Source organism: Solea solea, chromosome 11 (genome assembly GCF_958295425.1).
Source record: "Solea solea chromosome 11, fSolSol10.1, whole genome shotgun sequence".
Taxonomy (NCBI): domain Eukaryota; kingdom Metazoa; phylum Chordata; class Actinopteri; order Pleuronectiformes; family Soleidae; genus Solea; species Solea solea.
Genome location: NC_081144.1, coordinates 16,480,568 through 16,506,491, shown reverse-complemented (window position 1 = coordinate 16,506,491; position 25,924 = coordinate 16,480,568). Strand labels below are relative to the sequence as shown.

The window sequence follows — 25,924 nt, the reverse complement described above, 5'->3', positions numbered from 1 at the left end:
TTTGGACGACATACTATACTATGACTTTTTTGACTCATTTTGGACGACATACTATACTATGACTTTTTTGACTGATTTTGGACGACATACTATATACTATGACATTTTTAGGTGATTTTGGACGACATACTATACTATGACTTTTTTGACTAATTTTGGACGACATACTATACTATGACATTTTTGACTGATTTTGGATGACATACTATACTAGGACTTTTTTGACTGATTTTGGACGACATACTATACTATGACTTTTTTGACTGATTTTGGACAACATACTATACTATGACATTTTTGACTGATTTTGGACGACATACTATACTATGAAATTTTTAGGTGATTTTGGGACAGAATGCCACTTTCACAGTTGGCTGAGTGGTTTGTGACGCTCCCATTTAGAACCAGCCTATAAGGGACACTGGTTCGTATCCCACTGCTTACAGGTAACTATAACAATCTTGGTTCATTTTGGACAACACACTATACTATGACATTTTTGACTGATTTTGGACGACATATTATACTATGGCCTTTTTGACCAATTTTGGACGACATACTATACTATGACTTTTTTGACCCATTTTGGACGACATACTATACTATGACTTTTTTGACTGATTTTGGACGACATACTATACTATGACTTTTTTGACTGATTTTGGACGACATACTATACTTTGATTTTTTTGACTGATTTTGGACGACATACTATACTATGACATTTTTAGGTGATTTTGGACAACATACTATACTATGACTTTTTTGTCTGATTTTGGACGACATACTATACTATGACATTTCAGGTAAGTTTGGGACAGAATGCAACTTTCACAGTTGGCTGAGTGGTTTGTGACGCTCCCATTTAGAACCAGCCTATAAGGGACACTGGTTTGAATCCCACTGCTTACAGGTAACTATAACAATTTTGGTTCATTTTGGACAACATACTATACTATGACATTTTTGACTGATTTTGGACGACATACTATACTATGACTTTTTTGACTGATTTTGGACGACATACTATACTATGACATTTTTAGGTGATTTTGGACAACATACTATACTATGACTTTTTTGACCAATTTTGGACGACATACTATATACTATGACATTTTTGACTGATTTTGGACGACATACTATACTAGAACTTTTTTGACTGATTTTGGACAACATACTATACTATGACTTTTTTGACTGATCTTGGACGACATACTATACTATGACATTTTTAGGTGATTTTGGACGACATACTATACTATGACTTTTTTGACTAATTTTGGACGACATGCTATACTATGACATTTTTGACTGATTTTGGACGACATACTATATTATGACTTTTTTGACTGATTTTGGACGACATACTATACTATGACTTTTTTGACTGATTTTGGACGACATACTATACTTTGACTTTTTTGACTGATTTTGGACGACATACTATACTATGACATTTTTAGGTGATTTTGGACAACATACTATACTATGACTTTTTTGACTGATTTTGGACGACATACTATACTATGACATTTCAGGTAAGTTTGGGACAGAATGCCATTTTCACAGTTGGCTGAGTGGTTTGTGACGCTCCCATTTAGAACCAGCCTATAAGGGACACTGGTTCGAATCCCACTGCTTACAGGTAACTATAACAATTTTGGTTCATTTTGGACAACATACTATACTATGACTTTTTTGACTGATTTTGGACGACATACTATACTATGACTTTTTTGACTAATTTTGGACGACATACTATACTATGACTTTTTTGACCAATTTTGGACGACATACTATACTATGACTTTTTTGACCCACTTTGGACGACATAGTATACTATGACATTTTTTAGTGATTTTGGACGACATACTATACTATGACTTTTTTGACCCATTTTGGACGACATACTATACTATGACTTTTTTGACCCATTTTGGACGACATACTATACTATGACTTTTTTGACTAATTTTGGACGACATGCTATACTATGAAATTTTTGACTGATTTTGGACGACATTCTATACTATGACTTTTTTGACTCATTTTGGACGACATACTATACTATGACTTTTTTGACTGATTTTGGACGACATACTATATACTATGACATTTTTAGGTGATTTTGGACGACATACTTTACTATGACTTTTTTGACTAATTTTGGACGACATACTATACTATGACATTTTTGACTGATTTTGGACGACATACTATACTAGGACTTTTTTGACTGATTTTGGACGACATACTATACTATGACTTTTTTGACTGATTTTGGACAACATACTATACTATGACATTTTTGACTGATTTTGGACGACATACTATACTATGAAATTTTTAGGTGATTTTGGGACAGAATGCCACTTTCACAGTTGGCTGAGTGGTTTGTGACGCTCCCATTTAGAACCAGCCTATAAGGGACACTGGTTCGTATCCCACTGCTTACAGGTAACTATAACAATCTTGGTTCATTTTGGACAACATACTATACTATGACATTTTTGACTGATTTTGGACGACATACTATACTATGACTTTTTTGACTAATTTTGGACGACATACTATACTATGACTTTTTTGACTGATTTTGGACGACATACTATACTATGACTTTTTTGACCAATTTTGGACGACATACTATACTATGACTTTTTTGACCGATTTCTGACGACATACTATACTATGACTTTTTTAACCGATTTCATACGACATACTATACGATGACTTTTTTTAACCGATTTTGGACGACATACTTATACTATGGCCTTTTTCACCAATTTTGGACGACATACTATACTATGACTTTTTTGACCCATTTTGGACGACATACTATACTATGACCTTTTTTGACCAATTTTGGACGACATACTATACTATGACCTTTTTAACCAATTTTGGACAGCATACTATGCTATGAATTTTTTGACCTATTTTGGACGACATACTATACTATGACTTTTTTGACCAATTTTGGACGACATACTATACTATGACTTTTTTGACCGATTTCTGACGACATACTATACTATGACTTTTTTAACCGATTTCAGACGACATACTATACTATGACTTTTTTAACCAATTTTGGACGACATACTATACTATGACTTTTTTGACCTATTTTGGACGACATACTATACTATGACTTTTTTGACCCATTTTGGAGGACATAGTATACTATGACATTTTTTGGTGATTTTGGACGACATACTATACTATGGCCTTTTTGAACAATTTTGGACGACATACTATACTATGACTTTTTTGACCTATTTTGGATGACAACCATACGATGACATTTTTTGGTGATTTTGGACGACATACTATACGAATATTGGCCTTTCGGACCAATTTTGGACGACATACTATACTATGACTTTTTTGACAGATTTCTGACGACATACTATACTATGACTTTTTTAACCGATTTCAGACAACATACTATACTATGACTTTATTAACCGATTTTGGACGACATACTATACTATGGCCTTTTTGACCAATTTTTGACGACATACTATATTATGACTTTTTTGACCCATTTTGGACGACATACTATACTATGACTTTTTTGACCAATTTTGGACGACATACTAAACTATGACTTTTTTGACCCATTTGGGACGACATACTATACTATGACTTTTTTAACCGATTTTGGACGACATACTATACTATGACTTTTTTGTTGATTTTTTGTTCGACAACTATGATTTTTTTTGTGTGTGCTTTTGGATGACATACTAAAGTATGAATTTTTTGGCCCGATTTTGGAGTACATACTAAACTTAGTGTTGTCAAATTATCGCGTTATTTGTGATTAATTCATTACTGTCATATTTAACGTGTTATGTTTTTAATCACATTAATCTCATTTTTAATCTCCAACTTTACTCTATCTGTATGCCAGTTGCTTTTTTATAAAATCCCTTTTTATGTGTTGGGCTTCTTGTGCTTGAGTTGACGGGGTTGAAAAACAATGGTCAGTCGCACCCTGAAGTGGACATTGGCTGTCATTGTGTTTGGAGGGCAGGGTGAGGAGCATGTGAGAGTTATTGGGCCAATAAACGGGACATTTACATTTCAAAAACACCTGACGGCACCATTAATAAATTGAAAGTAGTATGCCTTCTGTGTAAGAAGGAGTTTGCTTACCACCGAAGCAGCTCAAGTTTAGCCTACCACGTCAATGCAAAGCACCCAATCGCGAGTGCGCCACAGCTAAAGTTAGTAGCGAAGACGTATGAGCAAGTCTGCAACTGACATGTTACTTTATATACCCTTTCAAGAGCTATGTCACAGAAATATGTGTGCGCAGTTTGGAGTCAGAAAACACACTCAGGCTACTCGGTGGACAGGCTACTCGGCTTGGAGTGTTTGTATACTGTACAATGAAAGGGTCTATATGGACCTGATGTTTTATTTTATTTGTATTTTCTAATTATTTGGAGTTTGACAAAAGAACACAGGGGAATTTAAATGGCTGCATCTGTTTGTTTGTTAAAACAATACTTTTTTGTTATATATCAATCTTTTGATCAGCCACAGTAATGTAATAATGAATTTAAATGAAAATACCTCAAGTTGAGGGCTTTTCAAAGTAATTTTTAGGTAAGATTAAAAAAGAGATTAATTAGATCAATTAATTACAGATCATAATTAATAAATCTCTCAATCTTTTTATTCTCTTGACAGCACTAACTAAACTATGAATTTTGGATACCATACTTAACTATGAATTTTTGGTGACTATTTGTACAACATACTAAACTATGAAATATTTGGTGACTTTTTGGACGACATACTAATCTATGAATTTTTGGTGACTTTTTGGACAACAAACTAAAAAGTCACCAACAATTCATAGTTTAGTATGTCGTCCAAAATTGGGCCAAACATTCATAGTTTAGTATGTTGTCCAAAATTGCAAAAAAAAATGTATAGTTTAGTATGTTGTCCAAAAGTCAAAAGTTGCTGAATGAGGAGCATCATATATCATGTTGTTCCTTATTTACATGGAAAAAAACCAGAATATGAAGCAGAATAAAACCTTTGTACAAATGAAGTCCAGTAATGAAATTATTTAAATATTCTCTGACCAGAAAAACAAGTCTACAAAATAATTATTTCCTCTCTTACTGTAAATGATGTTTGGGGCTGTTATTTCTGCCTATACACTCTTCCAAATGTGACATACTATACCTTTAACGATGAAAAATAAATGTGAGGAACATTTGGAAAGTTGAATTCAGCTCGTAAGGTTAAAAATATGATGAGACAAATGTAATATAAAGTCCTACCTGCAGCTCACTTGGTGAATGAACAAGTCCTTGTCATCTTCTCGGTTCCGTTAGTTTATAAATACTGGCAGATAAGCCCCGCCCCCTCAGTCACAAACTGTTCACTCAGCTGTGCTCCGTCAGTCCAGTGTTGAGTTGGGTAAGCGCTTCATTTACTCACTGCTTGATTCTCTTTTTCTTCTAACTTTATAAAGTTTTTTTTAACTTCGAGTCTGTGTTGATAGTAAAAGATGCTATACGTAAACGTAGTTCGTAAAGTTGCATTAGATGATTTCCCAAGTCCTGAGGTGAAGCACAGTAAACTACACACGAGTACGAGCAAACAAACAAAAATAACATTAAAATTTGAAACAGGGCTGTATAATAGAAAACACATGTGTTCATTATCTTCTTATGCGTTTTGTGCTTGAAGAAGTTTAATCTGTAAATGCTGCTGTGTGTGTGTGTGTGTGTGTGTGTGTGTGTGTGCGCGTGCGTGTGTGTGTGTGTGTGTCCACTGCTGCAGTGAGACTAATATTCTCGAGACGGCGACGTAGTTATTTTATGGTAAATAGTACATTTAGAATGACCTTAAAAATACCACTTTGAACGTCGACGAAATCTTTGTGTGTGTTTGTGTGTAATTTCATTTGAACGTGCTAGCTGAACGTTTAGGATTGAGTTTGTTGAGGTGAGGTTGACAGTGAAACTGCTGGTGACTGGCTGCTTTACTGATAAGACTCCTGACCTATATACTAGCAATATGGCACAACCTCCAGATAAAAGTGTTTGTCAAGACCTCAGACATCACAAAATCACCGATTGTTGACAGAAACATAATCATCAATGTATGTTTTCACACACTATACTTTTACTTTATACAATCATTATCTTTATATATATATATATATATATATATATATATATACATATATTAATTCAAGAAAACACTCATGAAAAGGCTTTTTCATATTGAATTGTTGACTCTCAGCCTAATATGGGCATGGGTCTCAAACTCAAATGACCTGGGGGCCACTGAGCATTATACATATATACATATATATATATATATATATATATATATATATACATATATATATACATGTATATATATATATATATTTATTTTTTTAAACATACAGAAATAACCCCTTAAGATGTGATATTAAATCAATTGGAGGGCCGTGGGCCGCAAGTTTGAGACCTCTGGATTCAAGGCAACTTGATCTTGTTTGTAAGGCTGTAGTGAATCGACTTGCCAGCGAAGGTCAAGAACAGTAAATTCTTCGATTGTAGATTTGTCATTCAATTTTCTTTGTATATTAAGACAAGCAACCATCATTGCGGAAACTAATGGGGATTCCATTAAAAAATAAATATTCAAGTAGAGAAATATTTTACTCATCTGGTGTCAGACATTCTAAACGATTCATTGTATGTGCTATGTAAATCTCAAAGTGTGTTTGCACCTTCCATAAATAATAATATTGATATATAATGAAGCTTTGTGATACTGTGTATATATAACCTCTTATTGTAAGTCGCTTTGGATAAAAAGTCTGCTAAATGACATGTAATGCAATGTAATGCAATGTAATGCAATGTAATGCAATGTAATAACCTCAAAAGTCAGTACCAGCTGGAGTTAGTGTTCTTGAAGACATTTCACTTCTCATCCAAGAACTTTCTTCAGTTGAGGAAGTCGGTGGTGAAACTCAGTTTGACCTGTGTGTAGAGTGTGTGGAGATGAAAGGAGAGCATTTTAATGACTTTAATGATTATGACTTTTGGAGGACTTTGACCTATGAGAATATACACAGACATGATATTGATATTGTTGTTGAATTATTTCCCAGCTCTGTGTGAGAGTTAGAGTTACCAAAGGACAAATACACGAACCTACCACAATTCACATCTTACCTCTATCTTCAATGAAATTGTGTGTATAATAGTATGTGATGGATGGAAATTTAAGAGAGAAAACTACTTTTCTACTCTCATCAGCAGTGAGTAAACCATGGCAAATAAAGACAGACATTTCTAGTTGTTCATTTAGCTGCTGGCAACTTTAAAGCTCTGACTTAAGCCAGGACGGGGTGTGTCACTAGTAATAATTAACCTTCATGGGATCCAATATACCCACACAATTTGTATATTAGAAGGTCACAATGTGGGAGTGAGTGAGACAAACGTCATTGTCCTTAAATGTATGTGTTATTGATTTCCAGTGAATGAAGAGAGCCTTCCCAGAATCAGGATGTTGTTTTCGGTCACTCTAAGCCAAACTGGAGCCAGGCGAGTTGTGACCATGACTCGGGGAAGATTTATGAGGGACAGCAGATGGTTGTTTGCCAGTGTGCGAGAATGTCTCACAGTCCCAAAGACCAGAAACATGGGACTTTCCTCCTCCTCCTCCTCCTCATCCTCCTCCTCCAGATGTTTTGGGGCCTCAACTGCTCATTGCAACTCTTCTTCATCTTCATCATCACATCAACAAACGCCATCTTACAGTTATATCATTGTGGGTGCGGGGTCAGCAGGATGTGTCCTTGCCAACCGCCTCACAGAGGACGCCCATGAGTCTGTGCTGCTGCTGGAGGCTGGACCTAAGGACAAGTGGTTGGGCAGCGCACGGTTGTCATGGAAGATGCACATGCCAGCTGCGCTGACCTATAACCTCTGTGACGACAAGTACAGTAGTTTATATCATTTATCTTTCACTGTTCTTGAAACTCTGTGTGTGTGTGCAAATGCTAATTCATTGTCAAAACGTGAAACCGTTGTAGAATTATTCATAAAGTTAACATGTAGTTTAATTATGAAAGTCATATTAAATAAAACATAACACGTTTATAAGGTAACACAAATATATAATCTTATACCATTTAGCGCAGTATATCGGTGCAGTATTTTGATATAATTCCTAATACATGATTCCAATTTTTGTCTGCTACAACTGAGTCCATTGTTAATTTTTTATATTTCTCTTCAGGTATAACTGGTACTACCACACTTTACCTCAGGCCCACATGGACAACCGAGTGTTGTACTGGCCGAGGGGCCGTGTCTGGGGCGGGTCCTCTTCGCTCAATGCCATGGTGTACATCCGAGGACACGCTGGAGACTACAATCGCTGGCAGAGTGAAGGGGCAGAGGGCTGGGATTATGACCACTGCCTGCCTTACTTCAGGAAAGCTCAGTGCCATGAGCTTGGCGAAAATAGGTACCTAACAAAAGGGGATGCCCCAAGGGCATTTGAGTTTGGCAGTTTTAATGAATTCAGTCCCATAGACTCGACAGAAAAATCTGAAAGAGTGCTTATGAATGGTAAGTGACAGAGTAACAACCCTATCGGGTAGAACTGGAACACATGAGCATCAAATGTTAAATGCATTCAGCTAAAGAAACCCGAGGAAACCTGGAGGTCCATTCAAATGAAAGGTGTAGATTGCAGTTGTGGAATTAAAATACCTGTTTAAATAGCAGTGTTAAATAGTCTGCTGTGTGGAAACAGTATAACGCTGATCCCGCTGTTCCCTGTGTGAATTGTAGGTATCGGGGCGGCAGTGGACCTCTTCATGTGTCCAGAGGGAAGACCAACCACCCACTTCACAAGGCCTTTATTGAGGCGGGGCAGCAGGCAGGATACCCCTTCACGGATGACATGAATGGTTACCAACAGGAAGGTTTGGGCTGGATGGACATGACCGTTTATAAAGGTTTGAGAAAAAGTAGATCTATAAACATGATTATTAATTTTTAAAACTATAAACATATACAGTTTCCATGTTCTGTCACATTCCTTAATAACATCTGCATTTTACTGCCCAAATGTGTTCAGGAAAGAGGTGGAGCACAGCTAGTGCTTACCTGAGACCTGTACTGGGTCGACCTAACCTGAAGACGGAGGTGCGCTGCCTGACCACCAGGATCCTGTTCGATGGGAATCGTGCTGTGGGAGTAGAATACATACAGAAGGGACAGAAGAAAACGGTAAGGTGGATAGCAGTTCAACTTTTTACAAGAAATAATAATAAAAAAAAGATTAAAGTAGTAAAGACAGATTGGCTAATAATCTGGCTCAGACATCCCTGGTCTTGGGTCGGGGGGGGGGTGATATGACTATGTCTTCTTTTTCACACTTATACCACAAATGCTTCACCAAGCACAGGTGATCAGAATGTGAATGCACATGTCTACCGCTCTGCAGTGATCATGCGAGCTACTGTATGTGGACATATTTTGAGATAAAAGGAGCAGAACTGATTGGTTTGTAAAAAGACGGACTGATATCGGTATTAGGGGTTTCTCAGTTTTGGACATGAAAATGTTGTATTCCGCCGTCCCTAGTCTTGAAAGTATGTAGATAGAAAACATTTGAATTAATTGACAAGAAATGTAGTAAAGTGATTGAGTTAGTCTAAATCTACACAAATACTTCATAGATCCTGGACAGTATATTGAATTGACTGTGAGATTTACATTTACATTTTGTATCCGTTGTAAGCAGTTAGTGTGCGGACATTATCATTTATCTGAATGCTTTACTTTTCCTAATTGCCGGGCCACTTGCACGGCTGTAGAGTATGTAAAACGACATGTGCTGTCCTCAGGTGTTTGCAGATAAAGAGGTGATATTGAGTGGAGGAGCAATCAACTCCCCGCAGCTTCTCATGCTGTCAGGAGTGGGAAATGCTGACGACCTGAAACAACTCAGCATTCCTGTGGTTCAGCACCTACCAGGTACACGGAAATGGAGGAAAGGGACATATATTATGCAGTATATACTATGTATTTCTCCTGTATTCGTGCTTTACAGATAGACCAGAATTGGAATACCAACCACTTCATGTATTTTCTATCACTCATTGTCTGTGTGTTGTTTGTCAGGTGTTGGTAGTAATCTGCAGGATCATTTGGAGCTGTATGTCCAGCAGCACTGCACTCAGCCTATCACGCTGTACAAGGCCCAGAAACCTTTCCACATGGTCAAGATAGGCCTCGAGTGGCTCACCATGTTCACTGGTAACCAACGGCACCCAACACACACATTCTCCTTGATGTTTTTATGTCTGTCGAATTCTGTGATCATTGGCATTTGGATTGGAATGATGTGACTGAACATTGGTCTTATATAAAAGCAAAAAGTGTATGCATGTCTTAAATAAACCTGGTGTAACAGACCTCTTTCACAGCAGATACTTGCCAACATGGAGTTGTAGGACAAACACAGGTTTTGCCAGTAACACTTATTAGGGTTCTACTCCAGTTTGAAGAGAGCCAGGGTTGTGCTATTGTTCAAGTGTAAGGGTAGGTCACACTAAACATGTGTACACACGTTTCCCTTATTTTCTTAATGTGTTCCATTACAGTGACTGAGAAATAATTATACTCAACGATCATTTGATTAATTGATAACTGTGGACAAAACAAGACATTTGAGAACATCATTTATGACATTTAACGGACTAAACGAGTACTTGATTAATCGAGGAAAGAAATCTGCAGAGTAATCGATTATGAAGATAATCGTCACTTGCAGCGCGAGTGGTAAAAATCTAATGTAGCCATAGACTGTTACACAGCACTGTATATAAATGAAAAAAAAACAGCATGGAGGTTTCACATAAGTAATATAAAAGCGATAGAACACTAAATAAATTGTCCAGGGTTTAGCTTCAGAAATCATCTGAGGAAATGAACTTTAACTGTCACAAATACAGACTTTTAGTAATTATGGACGGAAATAATGTGTCAGTGGTTCAATAAAATGAGCAGGAGGGGAGAGAGACAGGCCTTTGCTGACATACACCAAGTATGTTTCATACTTTTTGGTGTTCCCAGATGCAATCAGACAGATGTCACTTGTCTGTTGACAGTGTCGTGTCTCACTTACCATGACATGTCATTTCCTAGGTTATGGAGCAACCGCCCACTTGGAGAGTGGAGGGTTCATCCGCAGCCGGCCACACGTCACACACCCTGACATCCAGTTTCACTTTCTGCCCTCGCAGGTCATCGACCACGGAAGAGTTGCCTCTAAGATAGAGGCTTATCAGGTACAGGAAACAGTGGCTGCAGGTGGAAAACATGATGCATTGTTGATGAATATATTATTTGCATGGTTGTGTGTGTGTGTGTGTGTCAGTTATTAGGTATGTATTTGTATTTATGGAGTTTGCTACCATAAGTAAATCACTCCATTATTAGTCATGGTTACATTTCATTAGCATGGAGGACACAAAGGAGTATCACATGCTGTTCCGTGGAAAAACCACACCTATTCCTATCACTGGATTTTCCCACGAAATGTAGAAACCTACCTGGAAATGCTACACCAGCCCCAGTGTGTGAAACATCAAGTATGAAACATGTGTACCTGGTCGTGATCCAAGAAGAAAATACTTTTAGTACTTAATCCTGTTCTATTGAAATGATGTGGTTTTCGATTTTGGACATTTCCAGTGTTGCAGAATATTTTTTTGTAGCGTGTGCACATTGTATTTCTTACGACTCCTGAAAGCCTCTTCTGCATGAGAGACTATTCTGTCCACTTCATTAATTAGATAGACTTAAAATCACTGGCTATTTGAGTTGCAGGTTCATGTTGGACCAATGAGAAGCACCAGTATCGGCTGGTTAAAGCTGAAGAGCACGAACCCTCTGGATCATCCGGAGATCCAACCAAACTATCTCTCCACTGGTAAGATTCAGTCACTGAATCAAGGAGTGATTCACTATTCCAGTTCATCCGGAGATAAGGCTGCACTCCCATTTGGCAGGGTGATAGGAATGTTAACTGAATGGTCTCATTCGTATTTTATCTATCTTTGAGTTTGGTCGACATGATACAGGGGGTGCCAGTCACTCCAGATTATATTGCACATAAATTAACAGCATATTGCACGCACAAATCCTAAAATCTTATGTAGAATCATATTTAAAATACTGACCGGAAATGGCAAATGAGTTTTTAAGTGATTCAGTCACATTTTGGTAAAAGCTTGTTCTCAGAGTGAAGGACATGGGATGTCTCATCTAGTATTCTCTGTGCTCCTCTTCGGACAGACTTCTCATAAATGGTCTAGAGGGGTTGATGTTCTTCCTTCTCTTTTATTGTCGTGGCAGTCTTAACAAGCTGAGCCAGTTTAGATTTTGACTTAATAGTTAAGCTTGTTAAGCTGTTTCATTAAAGTGTGTTGTTATATCACAAGGTTTGTTGTTAATTAAGCTGAAACTGATTTCTTATTTTATCCTCTCTATCACCTGCTCTCCACAGATGTTGATGTGTGGGAATTCAGAGAGTGCATTAAACTCTCTAGAGAGATCTTTGCTCAGAAGGCCTTTGAATCGTTCCGCGGCCCTGAAGCTCAGCCTGGCCCTCAGGTTCAATCGGACGCCGACATTGACGCTTTTGTCCGCAGAAAGGCTGACAGCGCCTACCACCCGTCCTGCACCTGTAAGATGGGCTCTCCCTCAGACCCGATGGCTGTTATCGACTCAAACACACAGGTTTTGGGTCTGGAGCGCCTGCGTGTGGTCGATGCCTCCATCATGCCCAGCATCGTCAGTGGCAACCTGAATGCCCCGACCATCATGATGGCGGAGAAGGCTGCTGACATCATCAGAGGTCGCCCTGCTCTCGTCGACCGAGGGGTTCCTGTGTATCAACCAACACTCGACACACAGAGATGAAAACAGCTGGTAAGGTGTTGACAGCACAGTCATCAGGCAACAACAGCCTTTTGCTTATGGATTTGATATTGTGAAATAATCATGTGAGCTTGTTGTCTTAATGGTGCCATAATTATGTTGACTACAGTTGATATTAAGCCGTTTCCATCTGAAATTCTTGAATGTATGATGAAGAAACAGTGGCCAAATGTGTCGTTAAATAGAAGTGTTTTAACTAAATTTTACAAATACTGACATTAATAATCAGCTGGGTGCTGATATTTCTTCATGGCACAGTGTGTTGTGAGAAGCTGCTGAGCCTTTGCACTTGTAACTTCTTCAATACGAACAATGTACAGATTCAGAGACGTTGTTGTTGTTTGGACGCTTGCTTCACATCATGTGTCTTGCACCAGCTACAGTGATTTTTAAGCAAATTTATGACAAATAAAAATACCTCTAACATTTCTACTTGGTTATCGTCAGGTAACCTACAGTGAGGTTTAAAGCCAAATCCCACAGAATATGAAATGTTTTAAATGTGACTCGTGTTTTACAGATTTTACTACTTTCTATTATAATAACAGTTTTGATGATCTGCAACCTGTCTTTTTTTTTTATCTGTCCAGATCAGTCTTCACTATGGTAACATGTCTCTTCCTTCCTGAGAACCTATAGATTTGACAGGTTGACAAAATTCTGCTTTCAAAGTTTCCTTTTAAAGGTCTTTCAGAACATTGTCAGCAATGTCACAAAATGTTTAGTTCATTGTAAAAAAGATAGTTACAACTTGAAGTCATTATTCCTGTAAATTCATTGTATGCTTTGACCCCCACTCAGCAAATACGGGGCTGTTTACAATTACACTACTATTACACATTACTATATTATATATGTTTATTTCAAGTCACTTCTACTTACTGTTTAATTTAAGTTGCTATAAATGCACAGTATATTTCTCCAATAAAAACAAAAAAAACCTAAACTACACTAAAAACTAGAAAAAAAAACTTTGTTTTTCATTGACAAATACGCTCTTTGGCGAGTTATTGAGCTTTTATGTATAACTGATGAAATAAACTACAGGAAATGTGAATCGCAGTATAAACACAATGGGATCAGTCTGATTGAGTCTTAGTTAAATTTGCACTATCATCAACATTTATTGTTTACATTATATGTATCAGTGTTGTACATTACTTAAGTGTTTAAAACATTAGTGCCTTGATGAATGCACACATGGATCATTAAGGTAAAGTCCGGTAAAAATGTGAATGTTTTTCGTAAACAAACACTTGAAACCGTCCCGACTTTGTCTCGTAACTTTATTTTTGGTCCTTACAAAAATCCTTAACGAACAAGGTCCATTGTTTGGTGAGATTCAAATGTACAAAACTGGGTTTCTGTTTTAATCGATACAAAATGTCAAAGGTTCTAGTACTTGTGCTACAGAGTAGACGGAGCTGTGTTTTTATTTTCATTGTCGTACAACAAATAGGTAGAAAGCAGAAATTTTCAAGTTCATCACTTTTTACAAACACTGTACAAATTTGTTTACGCCATTTCATCGTCGAACAGTACAAAAAAAATAAAGCTGTCAGTTGCACAACAAAGGTTTTGTGTTTTTTGACACTACACTTCTTTGATAAAACATTTAAATAATTGTCCTGTGATTAAACAGCAGATTCTTCTCTGGTGTCTGTGCTGACATGTTGCGAGCCATCAGGTTTATTTGCAATTCACTAAGTAAACAACATCTGAACTGTACAAAGAATTAGCCTAGAAATTCTGACTTTATTAAAAGACTTATGGTTGTAAAACCAACTAACGATGGCATTAAAAGTGTATATTGTTGTGTTTTTTTTACAAAACATATGGCATTGATCCAGTAATTAGTGACTGTGCTCACAAAATTCTGCTCACAGCAAGTATAATCTATGGCTTTTAGAGTTTTAATTACTATATCTTTAATAGTCAATTTAGCATAATTTATAGGCTGTATTTTCACAAAATGAAGACATTTAAATGATGTGGACAAAGGATTCTGCGTGTCATTTGTGTGACATGTTCCTGGCGCTGGTCACACTTCAGTGCAACACATTCCAGTCTCTCAAACACTGAGATGACTCTCCTGTCTTTGAAGATCTTTAAACAGGTGTAATTTAGAATATTACTCTGTGTAATGTTTCTTTCTTCTGTTCATTTTGTGCAAATTCAGCCATTGTCAAACAGATTCCCTGTGACACATTAACTGACACACCTGTATAGGTACTAACAATTAATTAATTAATTAATTAATTAATTAATTAATTAATTAATTAATTAATTAATTAATTAATAAATTTATGAATGAAACATCATTTTAAAAATGAAAATGTCATTTCTATCACCTATGTTGGCCAATGAAATCGATGAATCATGTTCAGACCCTTTTCCATGTCTGCCCAAGTGTAACATATGAATATTGAGGTGCTCAATATTCCCCTGGTTTGGTTTTATATGAGAAGAAGCCCTTTGCTTGCACAGACTGAACGTGTTGCCCTGACGACACTATTTAGACTTAAGTTAAAAGGAAAAGAAAAGCACGATGTTTCAGCCACAACCCCAGTGTTGTTGTCTTTTCAAAGTTGACCTGAAGACATTGTTGTAGTTGGCAGTGATAGACAAACACTGGTTAGTGATGGAGCTGATAGTATGATGCAGAATAGTACGTGCAAAATGTTACCCCTCTTCAGTGTTTCTATTTCTAAGCAGCTTGTGTAGTTCACCATCAGCTGTTTCAGACACAGCGTGCACTGACATAAATCCTACAAAAAAAAAAAAGGTGACCGCTACCATCAATTATTTCCCCTCTAAAGTTACTCTATGTACAACCAACAACCATTTTCTGCATTTATATTTGGGGGGGACACAAAAAAATCGAATGCTTCCTCTTGTGGTGTTCCATGTGTCAGATGAGGTGTTTTACTTCATTTGACTCTGAAACAAAAACCTCATGTTCCTGAGAGAAATATCACTGCAGCAGTCGAAACCAGCCAAATGAAGTAAGCAAAGCGAAGCAGAGCTCTCCAGCTGTGAAGGCAGTGAACCGTGACTGAGGACAATAATGTTGTGCTTCAGCTATGAGGGAGGAATCTCTGCATCATCTGTTTTTTTTCCCCATGACCTTTCAACTGAACTGAGGCAGGTGTGAGTAAACTGAATCACTGCATATTCTGAGCGAGTCCCACTGTAATATGGGGCTTCATTAAAGGTTAAAAAAGTAAAGTTTACAACATGGAAACAACATCTTCACTTATCATGTGGTACTTGTGTGAAACTAATTCAAAGCGTGTAAGGGGTGTAAAGGGCAAAAAGGACGACTCGCTGTACGTTTCTCTGTCATATGAGCAGAAACAGTGAAACAGGAGGATATGCCTGAGGACAGAGTCTTTTTCATTGATATGTGATTTCCTTTTCAAGTCAACGCTGAACCCTGAAACCTTGAAACCCTGAAAACTGTGAACCCAGTGCAGCCCGTGAGCCCGTGCACTGAGATGAGTCGAAACAAACCTCTTGTGATGTTTTGCTGTGAAGAATAGAGGAAAATGTTCTCTGGCCTTATGAGCAGTAAAAGATTAGAATTACATATAATATACATGTACAGTATACATGACAAGAAACTACAAAGGATCATTGGAGACATTTTGGAGCAGAATAAACACAGCTATACAAAGCCAGCTCACACATGACAGGTCATTAAAACTGGAGTGAGTGTTGTGGGAAAAAAAAAATCCCCTTTTCTCCTGTAAAATGTGTTTCTGATTAAACCCAATGACGGAAACATTTAACACAAACTTCTCTGGAAGTGTTGTGAAATGTTCTTAATGTGTGGGACTCATGGCTTATCTGTGTATTTTCAAGACAGCGCAATAGCAACATTCCTGAACATTGTTAACTGAACACTGCATGGATGCAGACAACCTCAAACTGAAACAACTCAATTTAACTCCAGTTCTGGTTTTACCTCAACTCGCCACAGTTTTGGACACGGAAATGAACTTCACAAACTGGGGCTGGCTTTGCCAGACTGCCAGTTTATTCTGCTGTATCCACAACAACAAGTTGAATTCCTGTTGTTTAACAGGAAGTCTAGCAGACGGGGCAGTTCCCTCTGGTTTCTATATTCTCGTAATGAATCTCAGATTTTCCAGCTCCTATCTCACTCCCTAGAAAGAGAAAACAAGGCACTTTGTTCTCTTGTCATCAATCCATGGTTTACTTTTTTCCTATCTATCCAAGGATGCTCTCAACCACAAATATCCCCTCAATGTAGAACAGTTCATTTGAAAAGTAAATGAGCCCATGTGAGCTGGTGCTATAGTGATGTGATGCATATCATCTCATCTGTTAAATCCTCGTCACATTTCACTGCCACGTACGGCTCCTCATCACTGTAGTCACGGATACTACGGTCTCTAAGAAGCGTAGTGGCTTGTGGGTCCAAGCTGACGTTCCCTGTTCCACCATTGGTGTCATTACTCATGCTCCCATTCAGGAGATTACTGGCAGCGCTCTCCATCTCATCGATGGTCATCTCGCATGCGTCTGCAATCTCGTGTTTGGTCACCGAGACAAATTTGGGGTCTCTGGCATATTTCCCCAGACCCTCAGAGATCAACACCTGACAACAACAAGAAGGGGAAAATAATCAGAGTCTCTTTTTTTTTATCTTCGCTGAGGATCAAACCTAAGAATAAAAGTAGGATTCTGGTCATCTATTTTTGACATCAAGTACACATTTGGAATCATTTGTACTCACAGCTTCCACCAGACTATTGGCACTGCCTCTCTTCTGCAGGACGTGTGAGCAGCTCTCTGCAGGTAAATGCAGACGTGATGAAGAGTGGCTGCAGGTCGGAGGGCCTTCTGTGCCGTCTGTATACCATGAACTCCTCTTGACTGCTCCAGGGAGGCTGCTGACACTGCCGGAACTGCGCCAGTCCACCTGAGTACAAACACGTACAAATACTTTTTTAAACTGACTTACAAAGAGACAAACTTTAAAACTGTGTTCACCTTGATTGTGGCACAGGACAGTGAATTCATCATTCATTCATCTTCTACCGCTTTATCGTTGTTAATCCCAGCAGACAAGATAAAAGGCAGGACAAGTTGCCAGTCCATCACACAGACACAAAACAAATGTGTTTTTCTGGTATTTTCTAGGTATTTTTTTTAGACTAAACTACTGTGCCAGTTTAATAAAAAGCAGTCAAGTCAAAATCCATTTAAAAAACACACTCAGACAGCTCCTTTGTTTCAGTGATCAGACCTGTATGAGCGGTGTGTAGCTTGGCGAGCAGTCATTGCTGATGGGAGAGGCAGGAGGCGTGGCCCAAGAGCGCAACGACCTCGTCGGAGACGGACGGTGAATTCTGTTGGCATCAAGACCGGCCACTGCCATCACCTGAAGATCCAGGGCAAAGAGGAATTAATGAGGGTGAAAAACACATTACAACATTAATAAACAGAAGAAGGTACCTGTTGCTGCACCAGGTGTAGTGGAAGAGTTGTGCAGGACGGAGAGGGAGGAGCATCATTCTGATTACTTCTTCTGCGAAGACACTCAAATCTAAATGTTGGTCTGTTGGAGACTAAGAGAAAATACAACAAAACATTCAAACCAATTTTGAATACTTACTGAATAAGCATTATTGGCATACTATTAAAAAAAGTTATACATGTGATTTAACATGTATTTTCAGTCATAACTCTATAGAGTGTAAATGAAAGTTGAAAGTGTTAATTTGGTTTGGATTCACCATGAAGCACCCAGATTTATTAAAATATTCAATAAATGTTTTTGGACTGAGTTAACAATCACAAAAAAGATTCAAACAAAAAAAAAATGTCATCTGAAAGTAAACTGAATGTAAACTTAAACTCTGTCAGTCAACCACTTTTAGGTAACTGAAGAAAAATGTAGCATCTTACGCTGAGGTGAGGGTAAAAACCATCTCCTCATTGACCGCCTGCTGTCTTGGGAGATCAGCTGCTGATCGTCGTCATAGTAACTTTCGGGCTGGTGATCGCCCCTAGAGACCTCTACATCACAGTCTCCCTCTGCATCTTGTTGCTCCTTGTTGGATAGTCTGAGAAGTGAAAAAAAAATGAGTTTGACTCCTAGAGTCAAGACTGACTCCTACACAGATAAAAATGAGATCATGTTAGACCAACAGCCGTACTTGTCCCTCGTGAGCATGATGTCACCCTCCTGAAACTCCTCTCCGCTGAAGTACTCTCCTGAGCCTCGCTCATCATCACTGTCCCCACCCGCCGGCTCCTCTCGACGAATGGTGGGGTAAAGTCCACCACCACTCTCTGACCTGGCATCAGAGCATCAAGATATGTTTAGAATGTGAGAGTTTTACCTTTGTAAGAATATGACGTCCCCATCTTTGGGAATTTGTATGACAATTCATTAGCAAAGTCCCTAAAAAGGCCCAGTGTGTACAATTTAGGAGGGTTTATTGGCAGAAAATAAACACATATAATTGTATAATCAATATATGAATAACAAATATTGTTTGGTTTTCATAGAACACACCTTTTATATGTAATGTCAAGATGCTGTCATCCAAATATTAATATGTAAAACACTGATTTCAGTTAAACTTCATGAGTTGCAGATTGGAAAATAAAGTAACTAACAGTAACATGCACATACCTGATGTAGGCCTCATAGTAGCGCGCTCTGCTCCACAGACAGGAAGTGTTCAGTCATATAGACCAGATTAGTCGGAAGAAGAGGGCAAGAAAGAAAGGAAGGGGATGAATTAATTAAGCAAACACTCCAAAGAATGATTTGTGTGATGACAGTTGTTAATGGTCTTATTCTAAATGTTGCCCCCAGGAATGTCTGTGAATGAAAATGTTCTCAAATGAAAAAAACAAACAAACAAGGGAAATAGGGAAAGAGAGGCACTCTCGGGCAGGTGGGGGTAAATTATTATGCAGACTCTAAATAACTAATGAAAGAGTGAACTCCTCTGCAGTTAGCTGTGTGGGCTGTTATGAGCTGGCACTAGGACTAATTCATTTAAAATGGACAGTGTAATTTGAGCAAGGTTTGACATGGAGCAATTCAATCTGCTCATGCTAAACAGGAAGCTTCAGGAAGAATCTCTTTGGTTTGTCGTTCTCAAATCATTTTTTTTCTTCATGTGAATCTGTCAAAACCTCTGTGGTTCTCACATGTGACCATTTGCTTTTTCTTTGTCTTTGACTATGAAGTGAACGCCCCAGTTTCCGACTGTATGTCATTGAAAACGAGAGCTGATCCACTGACCTAGTGGAGTGCGACTTCCAAGGCTTGTTGTGTGCTCCTTTGCTGTAAGTGGAGGCTGACGATCCATTTCTGGTGGAGGACGGGCGATCTCGCCTTAACAAACATTTTTGCTGCCTCCCACTGGTCATGGAGAGAAGCGAGGGCACATTGGCATTGTTGAGGTTGGCATTGGAGGGTATTGGCGATTGATTGCAAGTGGAATTGGAGTGAGGGTAATTATTTAGATGAGTGGGATGATAATGATAATTATACTGGATGGGTGAAGAGTTCATGTCTGTCTCTCCTCCCCTGTCATTGGTGCTCCTGCAAGTCTCAGCATGTCCAACTGAGGAACTACTGGAGAAGGTCAGGATCTGTAGTGGGCGTTGGGTGACGGTGGTCAGGTGGGAGGAGCTTTGTTGACCGCCACTGACATGGTTGACGTGGTTTCCAAACAAACCGCCATTACGCTACAGAAAGACACCAAAAACCCATGGGGAGCATCAAACACAGAAGGATGTGACAGTTTCAAAAGGATATTGGTCAAAACTACAAAACCTCACAATCAATATAACTGTGACAATACCATACAATACATTTAAAATAATGAATCTAGTAGATATAAAGGTCTTCTTTCATGACTGACATTTAAATATGTATAAGAAGAAAAAGTGATTAAACAGCAATAATCAAAACCAAGTGCACACCGAGTAATGATCTATTATTAAGTCTCTGTAGTTGGACCAGCAAGTGTTGGTAAGTGACTTAATAGTGTTATAGTTATTAGTGAAAATGCTTAATTAAAAAAAACCTTTAGATGTCAAAAAACAGCATAGTATGTGAATACATTTATAAAAAAATCACATCGTATTAAATCAAACCAAACAAGTCTAAGGGAGAGCTATAACGATGTTTACCCGGTAAATTTCTTCCTCCTCCCCAGGAGCATCTACGAGCCCCTCCTCCTGCAGGTCACATGATATGGCTCGACGTATCTCTGGTCCAATGTCATGAAGCGTGCGCAGGCCGGCCTGCAAAGAAAGCTTTTGTCATTCCAAACTAATCAGTCATTAATGGCTTTTTTTTTTTTTTTTTCATACCAGTTTTTGGTTAAGAGGAAATAGAATGATAAAGTTGGCAAAGATCGTAGTCTAAAAGGATAAAAGGCTGAATTTGATGCACTTATAAAAAAAAAACTTGGATTAAAGCTAAACACATGTGGCAAATTTAATTCACATTCAGTAGAATGAATCTATTGGACTGAAAAACTGCACTATACTCACTTGTAGAGCCATAGTGGTGTTGAACTTTTCCCATGAGCGCTTTCCCACAAGTCCTTGCTCTTTGCGCCTCTTGAACTTCCTGAAGTAGTCCTGTATCAGGAAGGTGGCATAGAACTTCCCCACTGTTACCTCGTCATCTGAGTGAACAGACCAGACACACCGAGGCCTCCCAGATCAACACCACAATAACACCAACACCAACTTTCTGTTTCATCTAAATCTGTCACAACAAACAAATCTACGTCCATTAACATCAGTAATGAGGCGCCACCACTGCAGAATACAGAAGAAGTCATTAATAATGAAAATAAAAAGAATATCCATAAATCCTCACTAAAGCATGATCATAAATGTCCAGTTCAGAAAAACACTACTAGTCAGAAGAAGGATGGGCAAAATGCCTTGAGCAGCTGGTGACTGGAATTTACTGGAATAGATTAATTTTTAAGGGTTTATAACTTATCTGGAATTCATCACCCACTTCACTGAATCGTGAGACAAGACTTGATCTACTGTTGTGTGGTTAATGTTATTTTTGGAACTGTTTAAATATCAAACCCTGATGAGAAACTCTGACACACAAAACTGCAAATGTCATCTGTACACGCAGACACATTATGCAAACATATGCCCCAGGTATTTTTGTTTAAACCAACAGTAGATAATATCTATGCTGTCAACTGCTCAATCTCTAAAAATGCATGTTATTACGAAACATTCCTCATACACACACCTACAAAACAAAAGAGAAACAGACTGCTGCTCATCTAAGCAAGTGCATGAACCATGTCGACCTGGTGACCTCAAACACCCTCATCATCGATGGCACCATAAAGCCATGTATTGAATGTTGAATGTTAAATAAATAGAACCACTTCCTAATGTTTAACTTCCAAGGAAAATAACATGATCTGCAATGAGAAGGGGGCCACACGGTTGGTGTAGTGGTTAGCACTCTTGCCTTTGCAGCAAAAAGACCCCGGTTTGAGCCCTGGTTGGAACAAGGGCCTTTCTGCCATGTTCTCCCCGTGTGTGCGTGGGTTTTCTCCGGCCTCCCACAGTCCAAAAACATGCAATATGGGGATTGGGTAAATTGGTCACTCTAAATTGACCATAGGTGTGAATGTGAGAGTGAATGGTTGTTTGTCTCTATGTGTGTGGCCCTGTGATGGACTGGCGAACTGTCCAGGGTATACCCTGCCGATCGCCCTTGAGATTGGCACAGCACCCCCCGCAACCCTCCGGTGGAGGATAATGGATGGATGGATGAGAAGCACATACAAGAAGGCAGCAGAGTAAAGGAAGTTGAAGAAGCAGCGCATGCTAACAACTATAGTTTCACTCATAGGGTTAAATATAGAATCTACATTTAGCCGGAAACAATGCAGTGATTATATCTGCCATGCAGGGAGGCTAATCAAGAGCAAAGGTCTGAATCACTCAGACTGAGTGGTTTCTGAAGCACTGGGGAGAGAGACTTACAAACAGAAGGAGGCTGAATCAGGGTGTGAATGGAAAGTGTTTTTGTTTTTCTTTCATTGCCACCTTTCTCCGACTCCTTCTAGCTAAATGGGAATCGAGACAAGTTGGCACATGACAGTGACAACCGCTTTCAGATGGAAAAAGCATTTCCTCCAGTAAATCTGATAAAGCAACAAGCTTAATGCAATGTTGGTCTATCTTCAAGCACCTAACATGTTTCTAATTCAACACCCGACACAGCCAGAGAGAAACTACGAAAGGCTCTGTTCAGAAAAATAACAAGGAGGGACCAAAAGTATTATGAAGGCCATTGTCAGAAGTGGGTGATGTTTACCACTTCATTTATCTGATAACATTTATTTTTTCAATATGTAGTTCTCAAAGAAAGGGAGCAGGCTAAATATACTGTATGTATAAAGAAAATAACATGAACCTAGAGATATTTACATTTTCATAATAGTAATAGTAGCAGTAGATTCTTTTTTTCTGAACAGAGACAGATGAAGTTCTTTTTAAAGAGGTATCAGTCGATTCATGCCACCAGACTAAAACAGAACTGCTCCAAAGAGCTCAGGACGGCAGAAAGAGAAGAGCAGAAGGCCACAGATGGAATAAGCACGCTACTGTAAGCAGAGGACACTGTGGAAGAGAGAGACTTGGCAGAAAAGACAGAAAGAAATGACATTAGCAAACAAATGCACATAAAGACACGCAGACAGTTGTATTAAAGTCTAAGCCCAGTGGGCACATGGGAGGACACTGGAAAAAACGAGGACACCAAGACTACTTTGTGATCAATTTACGTGATGGCATTCTAACGCTTTGCTGCTGTCTCCTGGTTGTGTAAAGAGAAACCATAATCATCTACATTGACAACACTGGGCTGTAGAGAAAAAGGAGAAGAACGTATAAATGGACATTATAATGATATTAGGAAAGTTTTGCATGAGAGAGCATCACACGCTGTCCCATCTGTCCCAATATTCAGTCTTTAATGTAGTCAATGGATGGAACTTAAAGACCACAGCATCATGTTCAGAGACACTGTTGACCTAGGACATTCCCTCACTGACCAAACAAAGAAAATGTCATTGAATGTTGATACATGCCTAAATATAATAAGCAGAATGCATCAGGCAGACACAGCAAAAACACTATGTAAGCTTCTATTGTAGAGTTATAACATTAATGACATACTTGTATTAAGCAAACAAAATACAAAGTGGATTTAAGTTACAAAACAAATTGTGATCAACACAAAAAAGCAACTGCTCCAAACAGTGAGAAATAAAATATTTGTCCCATATATATCCCAGCTTGGCTTTTATTTTGAAAGGCTTTCTGCATCATTGTTGAACCTCACAAAACCAGACAAAACCAGCCAGGAAAACGTCTGTCAAAGTAAATTCTCACTGTCAAAGTGTTGTGGGTTTCTGCTGCTGCACTGAGGCTGAATTCACGATAAAAACATCAGCATCGAATTTTGAAATATTTGATATTATCGTTTTTCTAGGTACGATTTGCATAAGTTCAACAGAAAAAAAACCCGCAGACAACTGTGTAATTACGAGAGAGATAGAGCAGTGAAAACGTGACAGCCTGACAAAGATAAGGAGAGTTCCTGTGAGCTGAAGTGAAGGGAAATGGTAGCATGGTTTGCTGTGCTTGCTGGTTGTGGTCAGCATTAGTCAAAACCTCGCTGACTCAGGAAATGCAAAATCAAGACAATGAAGGCTTGTGATGGATGAACATTCTGCACGCATCGTTTAAAATTTGACCTTTTTGTATTAAGCATTCAATAGGTGGCTCAAAAGGTTAGATTTAAATCAGCTTCTTTGCGTGGGTCGTGTGAGTCAGCATGGTTACTGTTTTCTGAATGTGATTTTGATATAAGTAAATGAGACTACATCCTAATCTGGGAGCAAATTTGCATTGAAATGCAAATCCCTCATTTGCTGTACTTCCTCTTTCTGTTCATGCACACAAGCACACATTGTTTGCCGTGCCTTATCTGAATGAAAGACACACCAGATGTTCATGAGTGGGTCATAATATTAAGAATACATGTTTGATGTCACACATCCTCACAGATTATTGATCAAATGCTAATGCGAAGCAGCTTATATTCAAATCAAGTGAGAGAGTTATGTCAAACTATGGTGGTGATGTAATGACCACTAACCGCCTGCAGGGGGCACCACTTGGTCCAGCAGCTTCATGCTTGTTCTCTTCCAGATCTTCTTGATCACAGCTCTAAGCTCTTCATTGGCTTGTTCCAGGTTACCTAGGAAAAGTGTAAAAGGTTTAATGGTTTTAGGTTCATTTGGTGGCACATGACTGAATCTACTAACGATGACCTGCGCTGTAAGAAACCTAAACACAGAAAAGAGTCTGAAAACCAGTCAGAAAAAGAAACATAATAAAACATAGCAGACAAACAGAGAGGATATCAGGACAGAGAGCTGTGATCCTAAAACATGAGTACTTTAATAAGGTTCAACTATTTTTTTTTAAATTTAAAGTTAAAACTGAACGTACATAATAGGATTAAGTGCACAACAGTCTCATTTCACTTATTTGTGTTGCAACAGTGGCTATCTAGAGCTCCCTCTTGTGGCAATATATGAATTTAATCTATGGAAGAAACAAAAAACTTTTATTCCATTACTATGCTTAAACGTTCATTTTCACCAACTATATAAACACACCTGAGCAAAAAGTACTTGAATTTGTCAAATTTGGAAATACATCACAGTTCAAAGTTCCCTTGGCTTACTTTTATGAACAAAAATAAAAGAAAAAGTGTCTTTTTTGTTCTTCTACACAATTGCTACTCCCACTTTTTTTAAGTGATACAAAATGAATAAAACTTTGACTCAACAACA

General features: G+C 38.3%; 2 protein-coding genes across 31 annotated transcripts in view; one reads left to right on the top strand and one right to left on the bottom strand.

Annotated features, from left to right (window-relative positions):
- Window positions 1-5,409: 5,409 nt before the first annotated feature.
- On the top strand, window positions 5,410-13,972 carry chdh (choline dehydrogenase). 2 transcript variants are annotated; one of them, XM_058643102.1, is made up of 10 exons: window positions 5,410-5,451; window positions 7,520-7,982; window positions 8,284-8,514; window positions 8,844-9,010; window positions 9,133-9,284; window positions 9,905-10,034; window positions 10,182-10,316; window positions 11,208-11,350; window positions 11,892-11,994; window positions 12,571-13,972. In XM_058643102.1, exons 2-10 carry the CDS (start codon window positions 7,549-7,551, stop codon window positions 12,984-12,986), a joined length of 1,911 nt encoding a protein of 636 aa, XP_058499085.1. In that variant the 5' UTR covers window positions 5,410-5,451; window positions 7,520-7,548; the 3' UTR covers window positions 12,987-13,972. The 2 variants fall into 2 exon arrangements, with proteins under 2 accessions (XP_058499085.1, XP_058499084.1); XM_058643101.1 differs by lacking the exon at window positions 5,410-5,451 and adding an exon at window positions 7,169-7,297.
- A 300-nt stretch (window positions 13,973-14,272) lies between these two features.
- The window catches only part of cacna1db (calcium channel, voltage-dependent, L type, alpha 1D subunit, b), a 74,478-nt gene continuing 62,826 nt past the window's right edge, over window positions 14,273-25,924 (bottom strand). For all 29 annotated transcript variants that reach the window (XM_058643069.1, XM_058643071.1, XM_058643075.1 and 26 more), the window contains 11 exons: window positions 25,222-25,323; window positions 21,558-21,694; window positions 21,192-21,305; window positions 20,296-20,744; window positions 19,675-19,701; window positions 19,193-19,333; window positions 18,942-19,099; window positions 18,489-18,601; window positions 18,280-18,414; window positions 17,767-17,952; window positions 14,273-17,628 (listed from right to left, as the gene is read on the bottom strand). In XM_058643069.1, the coding sequence (XP_058499052.1) occupies window positions 17,323-17,628; window positions 17,767-17,952; window positions 18,280-18,414; window positions 18,489-18,601; window positions 18,942-19,099; window positions 19,193-19,333; window positions 19,675-19,701; window positions 20,296-20,744; window positions 21,192-21,305; window positions 21,558-21,694; window positions 25,222-25,323 (1,868 nt within the window). In that variant the 3' untranslated portion in view covers window positions 14,273-17,322. The remainder of the gene's footprint in view (window positions 17,629-17,766; window positions 17,953-18,279; window positions 18,415-18,488; window positions 18,602-18,941; window positions 19,100-19,192; window positions 19,334-19,674; window positions 19,702-20,295; window positions 20,745-21,191; window positions 21,306-21,557; window positions 21,695-25,221; window positions 25,324-25,924) is intronic.